Source organism: Apteryx mantelli, chromosome 4 (genome assembly GCF_036417845.1).
Source record: "Apteryx mantelli isolate bAptMan1 chromosome 4, bAptMan1.hap1, whole genome shotgun sequence".
In the NCBI taxonomy this organism is placed as follows: domain Eukaryota; kingdom Metazoa; phylum Chordata; class Aves; order Apterygiformes; family Apterygidae; genus Apteryx; species Apteryx mantelli.
Genome location: NC_089981.1, coordinates 52,569,843 through 52,581,591, shown reverse-complemented (window position 1 = coordinate 52,581,591; position 11,749 = coordinate 52,569,843). Strand labels below are relative to the sequence as shown.

At 44.8% G+C, this 11,749-nt stretch overlaps 1 protein-coding gene across 1 annotated transcript; it reads left to right on the top strand.

Annotated features, from left to right (window-relative positions):
- The first annotated feature begins 2,704 nt into the window (after positions 1–2,704).
- PIGH (phosphatidylinositol glycan anchor biosynthesis class H) lies at positions 2,705–10,538 on the top strand. Its single transcript, XM_067296591.1, has 4 exons — positions 2,705–3,036; positions 4,713–4,922; positions 7,548–7,631; positions 9,867–10,538. Exons 1-4 carry the CDS (start codon positions 2,860–2,862, stop codon positions 9,966–9,968), a joined length of 573 nt encoding a protein of 190 aa, XP_067152692.1. The 5' UTR covers positions 2,705–2,859; the 3' UTR covers positions 9,969–10,538.
- Positions 10,539–11,749: the final 1,211 nt, after the last annotated feature.

Sequence of the window (11,749 nt, the reverse complement as noted above, 5' to 3'; positions counted from 1 at the left end):
CGCACACCCCCGGGCCGCCCGGCCAACGGCAGCGCGCGCGCCCGGAGGTGTGTCCCGCCCCCACGGCGCACGCGGCCCTGCGCGCGACGGCGGCGCCCGTCGAGAAGGCGGGGCGCGAGCGCCCGGCGGCCAACGGCTGCCCGGCGCGGCCAACGGCTACCCGGCGCACACGTCCCCCCCCGCGGTGCTCCCTGCCCTCTCCTCCCGCCCCCCGCGGCGGGGAAACCCTCCCTCAGCCGCGCACCCCCCCGCTAACGCCGCGCCCGGCTCGCTTCCCCTCTCCTGGGTTTTTCCACTTCCAGCCGCCGCGTGCCCGTGACGACCCTCACCAGCTGCCGTTAACAGTCAGGGCAGCCGCAGCGCCCCGCGCCGGCGGATCACAGCCCTTCATGGCCTCCTCCTCGTAGTCCCCCAGGGCGAGCGCCGCACCAGTTCTTTCCTCTGCTAAGAGGGCAGGCATGAAACATCAGCCAGGCTTTTGGCAAGGGGCAGGTGCCCAGCATGCACCAGCCACGCACCACCGAATGCTGGGAGAGGTTTGGGGGAAATATCCCTTACCTTGCCCTTGTCTCTGAACAGCCACGATCGGCCATTCTGAGAGACCAGATCCCGGGGAGTCGGACCTGGTGTGACACGGCAGAGCCATTCTTGTAATGTATCCTGGGAGGCGATCCCATATGAGGATAATGGGTGCAATACAATAATATCCAAACACTGCTTCACTCATGTGCTCTTACCCTGCTCCCTGACTGGCCACATGCAGATGGTGAGAGCCCTCTCACAGTAACATTCCTTCCTGGTTTTACTGAAGAAATATCACCATGGGGGCTACGCTCTTGTTTTGATAACCTTGATAAAGCATTAAAAAAGTCACCTCTTCACCCACTTCAAATACCTGATCACTCAGGGTGTCTTGCTCTGAGGTGTCTCACTGATTCTGAAAGTTGTCAGACTCTTCCTGTTCACAATGTATTTTACAAACAGCAAATTCAATAAATACTGAAAAGCAAGTAAATCACCCCATCTTACCCCACCTATGGCAAGGCAACACAATTCTTACTCTGAAATGTGCAAATACATGTTTGAAAGAAAGGCGGGAAATATTAATGAGCTGAGAACAGAGATGCCAAGAAGTCAACCCAGGGTTAAACCAGGACTTATCAATAACATGAAAACAAAATCTATACACATTTTTGCTTTTTCCTTTAAGATCTCCAAGTCTTCTCCTCCCTTTCGTAGGGCCCAGTAGCTTTGCATTTCTTGTTAATGTGTTCCTGGCCATTACCGCTCTCCCAGGAGTCCACACTTCCTCCCCCTCCTGTCACTGGCCTTTTCCCTCCACACTGCTTTTTATTGCTCTACCCCCTACTTTGATTTTTTTTTCTTCTCCCTGTCCCCGTCTCCTGGGCTCGCATACCAAAGCTCCTGTTTATTCACTTCAGTCCTCCTCATCAATCAATACAAACACTTCTTCCCTTTTAAAAAAATCTGTAACTCTGGCTTCAATATATTTTTTTTTAACTTTCATCCTATCTATAAAGCTTTACTAACCCTTTTTTCAGCTCCCACATTCCTCCCCTGTTTCTGCAGTTCCTTTGTCTGCTAGTTTTTGTTCTCTCCAAGCTACCTCACTCTTACTCTGCAGAGCTCCAGCCCGTCCCTCATCTCAGCTCTTGTGTTACAACACAACCTGGGACATACTGCACAAGTCTTTCCCTAGTGCCAGTGTTCACCTACTCATCTAGCCTAAGCAAAGATCTTGGTAGTGATTCTTCAACCCCCTTTGTTCCTTTTTCCTTGACAGATTACTTTACTATCCTTACAAGAACAAGTTCACGGGTTTATATATAGTAACCACACAAGAGCTCTGGTGATGCCATAAATGAAATAAATTGCCCACAGAGAGATGGTATCTGCAATTATAGCTAGCTGATACACTCAAGGACTGGAGGGGGAAACGAACAAGAGCAAAGGAAGTAGCTTTATGTCAGTGCCAGGGAAGTCATATGAAGTAATAATTAAAAAGTATGAAAATAAATACAATACAAAGACCCATTAAAGTCTTTGTATACAAAGCCAAGTCTCCAATTTCTTACAGTTTTTGATAACATCATGTACTTAGATGGCAAAGAACCAGAAAACACTGCTTTAAACTTTGCAAAAATACATCACTAACAAGGCTGTTTTCAATTAAGAATCTGTAGTTAAGGATGGTGCAGACAAGAAGGGACAGAAATTTTTTTAGGTACTAGAAACTGGCAAAGACAAATGATAAAACAGCCCCCCTTCATCGCGGTAAGAGACATACAAAAGGCCTGTGTTGTTTTTACCCTGTTATTAAGAGCCCAGAGGGAGCCAACAGTGAATTACCACACCGGCAGATGGTAGCGGTTACTGATGCTGGTCAAGATTAAAGAGAGGCGCTTCAGAAAACGTGACCAAACCAGCCAGTGCAGCGACACGGCCACGCGGATAACCTCGGAGCGCTGCACAGCACAGCCCCCGGCACCCAGCGGCGCACAGCGGCACTGCATACTCACTACGCGCGCGGCGCCGGGGCTCCCGGCGAGACGCCCCGGGGCGGCGAGGCCAGGCTGGGAAGCGCTTCCCCCGCGCTGCCGCCGCGCCGGGCCCCGCACACGCGCGTGACCCCGGCTTCGCGCCCCGCGCTGCCCCGCGCGCACGCGCCGGCGGCACGAGGCGCCCGCGCGCCTGGCAAGCGCGCAGAGGCGGCCCCACCGCCTTCCCGCGGAGAGCGAAGCACCGGAAGTGAGGGGACGGTACCATCGAGACGAGCGCCGGCCGGGCCGCTCTAGGCCTCCTGCCGGCGGTTCCGGCCGGGCGGCATGGAGGGGCAGCATGGAGGAGCGGCGGTACCGGGCGGTGTCGGGGGCGCCCATCGCGCTGCGGCGCCGCCAGCACAGCGCCTCCTGCTGGGAGCTGGCAGTGCGCGGCCCCCGCCTGCAGCTCCGCTCGCTCAGCGCCGTCACCTCCGCGGTGTGGCTGGCGGCCTACGGGCTCTTCGTGCTCAGCGAGGTACCGGCCCCGGGCGGCGGGCGGGAGGCGGGAGCGTGCCCGGGGCGCGCCGGGGCGGCGGGTCGAGTCGGGTCGAGTCGGGTCGGGTCGGGTCGGGGCGAGGCGAGGCGAGGCCGTGCAGGAGGCGGCGACGCTGGGCGGCAGCCCAGATGAGTTGCTGGTGTAAAGGGCCTCTTGAAGAAGGTGAGTGACTCCTAGGAGAGCCCGTCTGGGATTTTTCTGAGTGGAGCAACGAGCACTGCACTGCAAATGTCGTCTACTTGCTCATATTGCATAGCTGCGCCAACAAAACCTTGTCAGACAGTACAGATTTCAAAAGTGGCTGATGAATCTAGAAGTATTGGCTTAGATGTCTGATCTTTGATCCATGCTAATGGAGAAGGACCACCTTCCAGACTCGGACCAAAATGTTACCCTGAGACTAAAGTCAAGATCTTGGCTTGACTGAAAAGGTTGATCTCTCTGACCAGCACCATGACTATCACACTTCAGCTTTCTCAATAATCTTTCCAAAGAGTGGAGACAGGACTGAGAGACATGAATCAATTGGCAATGTTTCTGATGTGAAAAGATGGCTCACTGCCCTCTGGTTGGAAGGGGAGTTGTGGTGTCGTTTTGTTTTTTACAAAAGCATATATCCTGGGCCACCCGTTACCACCAGTTGACCTCCTGCTTGATTTTAAGTGTGTGCAAGCAGCTTGTACATAACTGACTACAATCCTCCCTTTCTGCCAGGAAACCAGATCTGCATGTCTTCAGCCTCTTTGTGGATTTCAGTACTGTAATTCTTCACTGATTTCACCATGATGACAAACTTTGGGAGGAGTCTGGTATCCTTCCTCTTTGAATGCAGGCATGGCTTCTTTACCTCACATAGTGGTACCCTCACTAGTTGAGTGGGAGGGCTGTGCAGCTCTGGTCCTTTAGGAAGTGTCATTTAGAACTTGATTCACAGGATGTGGCCTTTAGCTCTCTAAAACAAGTCCCAGAGATAGGTTGTAGGTTGAGAACATTTGGAATGTATTACCAGGTCTTCAGGTGACTTACTGTTGCCTATAGTTTCATGAGTTATGTGTTATTTTATGTAACAGCTAGCTATCCCAAGTTGCAGCATGCAAAAGACAGTTTGTTCTCAGGCAAAGCACAGGAGAAAGCAAACATTCTCTAGAAGGGAGATGAGTTTAGACTCACAGTTTATAAGAAACCTTGGATCTCCTAAGTCCTTGTCCAGTGCTTTTGCTAAAAGATCTTCCTTCCACTCTTGAGACTCCACCTTCAGCTCTAGTAAACGTTTAACAAAACTTCTCTGTTAGATTGACATCTCCTCTACAGACATTTGTATGACATGCTGTCTTCTCTGATGTTCCTCACTATTTTGGATTGAGGTTTCCCGCACTAAATTTAGAAGTGGATGAAGTTCTGTTGCTCATTTCAGTTTCAGCTCCCAATTCTTTCAGATCATACTATGGAGACTTGTGTTTGGTAATTTAAACCTCATTACCATATATCAACCGGCCCAGTGAATGCCCTGTGTGCATAAAGGACTACACCTAATTAAAACTGCCATGTAACTGTAGCCTTCATATTGTGGTTTACTCTGCAACATTACTTTGTATAAAGCCACATTCAATTAATTGTAAGACTGGAGCTCTGTCTTTGCTTGGCTTGTGTTACAGAGTAGTATGGTGCTTTCTGCTGCTATATTCATCACGCTGATTGGCCTGATTGTATATCTGCACTTTGTGAAAATCGACCAGGAATCTCTGTTAGTCATCGGCTCGCTCGGCATTCAGGTGACTTCATCCTATGCTTCAGGGAAGGAGAGCACAACCTTCATAGAGATGAGTCAAGTGAAGGATGTGGTTATCAATGAAGCCATCCACATGGTAATTGTATACAGTCTTTCTTCATGTGTATCTGTAGGCACACTTGCATCCAGTATATTTTCATGAGAGTGGTTTACCAGAGCAATTAAACACAGCAACATCCATAGCTTTGCTGACATCAGGGGCTTTGTTCCAGATTTCTGTCTTTATTCTAGTTTTTCTACCTTTAAAGGAAAACTTAAACAAAGCAAATATCCTCAAAAAGTCAAATCCATCCCTTAGATAATGCGCTGAGCTAGTGGTTTTTAGTTCTTCCTGTTATACTGTTCTTATAAATTCTGATGCGAAACACCATAAGTATTCAAGAAATGATAAGAAGGTAGACCACAACAAAAGAGATGATTTTTTTCAGTCTCTGGGTTTTTTTGCTATGCTCCTATGGGAAAGCAGACGGCATATTTGTGTTCTTTTCAGGTTAAAAATTTAATAGAAAAAAATCATTAAAATTATTTTCTTGCTGGGTGAAGGGTGAAAAGGTATAGTATAAATTTATATATTTGACTGTGGCCTGGGGTGATTGGGACATGGCATATGCATTGCATTCAGCTGTTTCTGCTGGGGAAAGGAGGGTCAGTAACTTCCAGCAGAAAGGCTGAAGCAGATAGCTGAGAGAGATAACATTTTAAAATGGCATCCATAAATCCACCAGAGCTAATCTATCAGAGCCTGGAATTGTATTCTCGTAGCCTTATCTGGAAGAAATGTGTTTTACTAAAAAACTCTCTAAAGTTCATTTCAGACATCAGCCAGTCTGTGAGGGAAAGGCCAATCCTGTACTTTAAAACATTTTGATTGCGGAAGAAATTAATTGGTCTCTTTCTGATAGCAAACGTCATCAGCCGAAACTGAATTTTAGTATAGACTCTATCTTGAGAACTGTTTTGCTTTCTTAGCAATACATTGCATGCCACAGCTAGACAAGGAAGAGAAACATACTGAACTTGCAGAATGGAAGATGTATTTTCACAGCCACTTTTTCTTGTTAGATCCTTATTGGATGTAGTTGCTATTCTGAAAATTTTCCTCTGGCTGATATTTCACATTTAGGGAGTGTTTCCCTAACTCTCTTATCAGTATGACTGTGGTATGTAGGTGGACTTCTATAGCTTCATTTTATGCACCTCTTAAAACTGCCAAGATATTTGCCTTTTGATGCAGTATGTATTGCCTCAGGTTTTGTGTGCTGTGCATCAATAAAGCTTGTTAAAAGAAAAAGTCACTTTCAGATATACACATCTTCTCTAAAATCCGTATGATGATCAACTTTTCTGTGACATGCAATAGATGCCAGAAGTGATCTAGAGTTCTCCTGCAAATTGTTTGCTTGTGCTTTGAGCTGCCATGCAGCTTTGCTGGTGCTGTATTTCTTCCCTGTGGTGGCTATAGTATGGTTTTAGGATGTGTGTGCTTCTATACCAAAACACATTGTATTGTATAACAAAGCCCTAGTTCAGGTGGTCTAAGTTCTCTCTCTGTCCCTGAGCGTTCTGCATCCTGTTGGCTAAGGGTTTCTGAAGACCTAGAGCCAACCGCTAAGAATTGTTAGGCACAAAGTCTTAGCTGGACTTCAGGCTGCCCAAATCTAGACCCTACTGGATTTGTTCAGAGTCCTTCCTTAAAGAAACATATACATAAATTGTGCCTAGGCTGCAGAAAGAGACCCCAGCCCAAGGTGAGATGTTTTCCTCCAAAACGTACTTTTAGCTATATTTATTTTTCTTCCATGTTTTCTGAAAGTGGTGGGTTTTTTTCCAATTAGTTTGAGCCCACAGACAAGAACTGGCTTTGTGGAAGTGAACTTGGGAAGATCACCTGGATTAGTGTAGATCTTAAAGTTTTCTAGCAAAAGGAGGTAAAAGCAGTATTTAGCTCTTTTTTTTTTCTCTTTATGCGCAGAGGCCAAAAGCCTTTGTACTTTTTTTTTTTTTTTAATGTAAGACTTCCTGCACTGTGCTGTGCTACCATTACAGTCATGTTCAAACACTGTGATGAAGAACTGAGTTCACAGATGTGGTCACTAATATAGCTGATGTCATTGTAGATGAAAACAAATTCTTATTCATTCCTTACAGTCTTTAGTGAGTTCACACATCACGTAACTTCTTAGAAGGGCAAAACAAGGAACTAGTAAAAGGGAATGCCTCAAAAGAGCATAAGAGAAAAGCATTGTTAGCAGTAATGTTTATATCCTGGCTTTCTTTCCTGTATATGTATATTTTTTGTTCTTATGTTTTGTAATATCTTGCACTGCAGTGATTCAAATATTTTTGCAAAAAGGATGCTTTTGGAGAAGGGATCACTTTTTCTGAAAATCAGACTGCCACCCTTTCTACTGAGAAGGAGGAGTTCACATGACAAAACTTTTCTCATATTTTCAAGGCTGAACACGAACAGGAAAAGGGAGAGGAAGAGACTGATTTCAAGCTTCTTTATGCATAATTTTGTAGCAAGAATATCTACCCTGTTCACCCTATTAAAACACTGTTGTTTATGCTGATTTATGTTTAGAAAATGTCAAATGCTTCTTTCAGGCCAATGAGTTAAAACAGATCCTCTTTCTACAATAACTCCACGCACTCTGACAGCATTCTCAAACTTTGCTGATTTTGTCTGTTTGTCTTGTAGCAAAAAGTTATCTATTACCTGTGCATCCTTCTCCAGGACCCTCAGGATCCTCAGGGAGTGTCTGAGGTTGTGCCACTCTTTCAGGTGAGTCTGACTGAATTGTGGAGAAATCCAAATTTCTGGTTTGCGTGTGTACCAGATGTCTTGATGTATTTTTAGTCTGCTACAAGCAGCCCATTTGCAACTGTTTTTTTTTCCCCGGCTGAGCCTTCAGGTTGGTTCTTACAGCGCTTTGCAGCAGGTGGGATCAGAAGTCTCACAGAACTAAGTACTGGGGATGCTTGCTCATCTGTCCTGCATTCAAAGAATAGGGAGCTGTGTAAATTTGAACCCAACCAAAAGCTTGCATGAACTAAAAGTCTTTGGCTCACGTAGGATAATGAAGACTCATACAGCTTTCTGTGTGTAGTTTCACGCTCTGTGTTACCACCAGAACTGCAGCACTGTGCTGTAGTTGATTTTTGTCTCAGGTCTGTGTGCCAAAAGTTCTCATAAAAACCTCCTTGGCATTAGAGTGAGTTCTCCTTTCTCACCCATTGACAAAGATCACAGTACAAGCTGTGAAAGATTTGCTTAATGTGTAATAACTTGTTTGCTTTGTTACCCTCTCTCCCCTTTCTTGTCTTCTGCTAACCTGTTCTGACTGTTCATAATCCCATCTTTGGGATGGAATTTCTTTCTGCCTGATCTTGCATAACACAACAGTACCTTGATCCTTGAGTGGTGGTAAGCAAGGAGTACAGATGTACTTCACATCTTAGACTGCTGATACTGTTTTCATAGCCCTCTCTGTCCTTCTAAATTCACTCGCTGCTGATGAATATCAGCTTGAGGTCCACATCCAGTTTATGACCAGATAGAGTTAGTCCTCAGCTAAACACTTTCAGGTACAAATCACTGATCCATTGATACTTGCTGCTGACTCAGTCCCACAATCCTAAAGGCATTTACTAACAATAATGTAAATGAAGTATTTTACACATAGTTAAGGGAGAAAAACAGATTTGCTGGAAGACTACAACTAATGAATTCCAGACAGCTGCACTCAGGAACCAGCTTTTAGTTATACATGCTCCTTGGCAGCTTCAAAGGGGCTGCCTGGCATTTTCATGGTTTCTTTTTCTTCTAGCTCAACTCTGAACAATGTTACTTCCATGGAAATATCTTGATATTGGTAGATTTGACTCCACCAGCAAAGGAGGTACAGAAAGAGCTGCGTCAGTTTGAAATTCATTACCTGCCAGTAATTCTCACTTTTAAAGTGCAAGTTAGTATGTTACTTAGTTTTGAGGGAGCAGTAATTAGTAACTCTTTTGCAACTCATTCATTGGGTCTTTGTTCCTCTAAGTTATGTCAGTCTTCAAAAATACCATTTACCGTGTCACTGAGCCCAGGAACACTTCTGCGCTGAATTGACCTATTGTTCTCTTAAACAACATTTCCAAGGGGAGGCATCTGATGGACTTTACACAGCAATTTTGTTTTGGGAGCTCAAAAGTCATGGGACCATAGGGACTGAGTGACTGAGGAGGTCAGATGTGGGATGGGGAAACTTTCACCTCTTTGCTGGTTTTAATCTGGTCCAGGTCAGAAGTGATGGAAATTCATTATACTTTGACCACCATTCCCTGTTTGCGTGAAATGAATTGATGTATTCAGTTAATCTTCTGTTGTCCTCTCGTTGACAGTACTAGCAGAGGCCAAGGGCCAGGAGTCTAAACTCCCTGTTCTGAAGGTAGATTTTTGAGGGTGAAGTCTATTACGATGGTGCATTAGTATATGGAAATCTGCTGTTTTGTAGGTAAATAGAGGTAGTACAGTCTAATCATAGGTTAAGGGGTTGGAAGATGTGGATTTTTTTCCATGTTCTCACTGTGCACTGTGAGCAGAGAAAGGGGAGGATTTCTCATTTGGTGAGTGACTCAGGCTAACTGCAGAATGGTGCTGTGTGTTCTGATCCGACAGCTTTAGGGACTAGCATTTTTCATCACAAAGCAGGTATAGCTTGTGCAGTGGATTTGCCTTCACCTCCAGGCTACATCAAACATCTCCTGGAGTTTTCTGGACTATTTCTCAGTGAACGTGTAAAAGGAAAATCTATTCTCTGTTGACTTAAGGTGAGATAATAAAGCTAATCAACTACAGACACCTTGCTGTTGCATTCCTTCTTACATGCATAGTTTTGACAGTCGGCAGTGTCAGCTGTCTCCACGTTCCTTTCTCTGTCTGACAAATCTCACTGGGTGGGAAGTTAAAGCTTTCCAGATCTTTTACAACTGGTTCAGAGTCTGATTCTCTGTTGCTTGACTTCAATTCTAGAGCTCCCAGCCACGTCTGGACTGCTTGATGGAAGTGTACAAAAGTTGTCAAGAAATCCTGGAGCAGAGGAAGACAGCTCCACAGTCAAGTGGAATAAAATAATAATAAAAAAAAGACAGAAAACTTGCAGCAGATTTTGGAGACATACATAGGAAAGCAAACAGAACTCACCCATGGCATTTTTTTTTTTTTACATTAGATGAGTAGAATGTGGTGCAGCAGTAGAATGATGTTAAGGCTGAAGGCCTGCACAGACTCACAGAGCTGTTATAGAAAACGTCAGCTCATGAACACAGTCGGCTCTTGCCAGGGTGCTGTCGTGAAATTGATTGCTGTGAAGACAGGTGAGTAGAACTTTTTAAAGAGCCGGACAGAAAAGGTTTCTCCAGGCCTCTCCAGGAAAGAATTAAGGGGCAATATGACAAGGGGGGGGGTCAAAAACATGCATCAAATGTGTATTCTTTAGTGGATCTGAAAATTCTGATTAACACACAATGTAACCTTGGCCAGACTGCCAAAAATGTGCAATTTTTATGAGTTTCTTCTTAACCTTTTCTTTGAAAAAAAGGATATACCACTCAAGAAGACGAAAGCTGATGGATGACTAGGATGGTAACTTCCTCTGATTCACAGGGGGATTTCAGAAATAAAACAATAGAAAATTAAAACATACCATAGCATTCAATTACATTTGCTAAAATGTCTACTGCTCATTAAAAGGGCCACATCAATTGCCCTGGGAATATGAGAAAATATGTTGTTGAAGATGGTGAGAATGACTATATGAATAAAGCTATATTGATTTATGTTCTAGGGAGTAACTTAATGTTGGGAAAAAAAAAATTTTCCTTATTGATAATCTAAAAGTTATGGTAACTTTAAATAGCATTTTTCTCTCCTTTTTTTTCCATGACATTGTAATTAATACAACTGAGGCAATTCAAAATGTCTTCAGAACAAGAGCTAAACTAGCAAGCTGGCAGGAGCCTGAGTTGTGCTTAATTTGCATACAATGCCCTATTACAGCTGTCTACATAATCTAGAAGTAAAACAGTTTGCATATCATCACGCAATACTGTAGAGATAAGGCAATTTTTTTTTGACTATGTCATGAAGTTTTAAAGACACAGGTTAGTTCATGTCACAGGAAGACGTGTATTCTTGTTGTCAAAGTGAAAGGCAGAAGCTTTGGGATGTGCCACCTGTTTTTGTGTGATTTTTGTCTAGGTTACATAATTTTTTGTACTTTAATTTCTCACAAATGCTTTTAATGGTGTTGCGTCCCATTCTGCTCTAATGTAGATTGGTGGGTCTCTCAGAAATTAGTGAAGCTGCACTCTGATGCAAACTGTGTTTGGCTGCAAGTTCAGGCAGATCTGGGGAGGATGGGTGTTGGGGGTGGGGGGGGTCGAGTTGGCCATTAACAACAGCCACAGGCCCTGGGAGTGTGACTGTGTAAATGATTGTGGAGGTCCTTTGACTCAAGAACCATATGGTATACTAGAGCAGTGTACACAGTTGCTCATGGCTCAGCGGTGTGGTTCAGGCAGGTTGCGTTCCTTCAAGGGGCAGAGAAATGGTGAGGAGCCTTGAGGAGACGGTAACCTGGACAAAGCATAACAGCAGGAAGATTTGCATAGAAGAGGGGAGAACGTTTCAGAAGGGAAATTATGTCTCAAGAGAGCAGAGTCCTGGGCCTAAGAGTGTGGTGGGAACATTGACTGTACCATGAGGTCTTGAGAATGGGCATTGCGGGAATGAAAGAATTGCTGTGTCACAGCAGAAAGTCTGGAAGATTGTTTTAGCCAGCTTTTGAAGGAGGGAACATCCTGTGCTCGTGGAGGTGCATATGTCATCCTAGTGATGCACTAAAGCTGAGAACT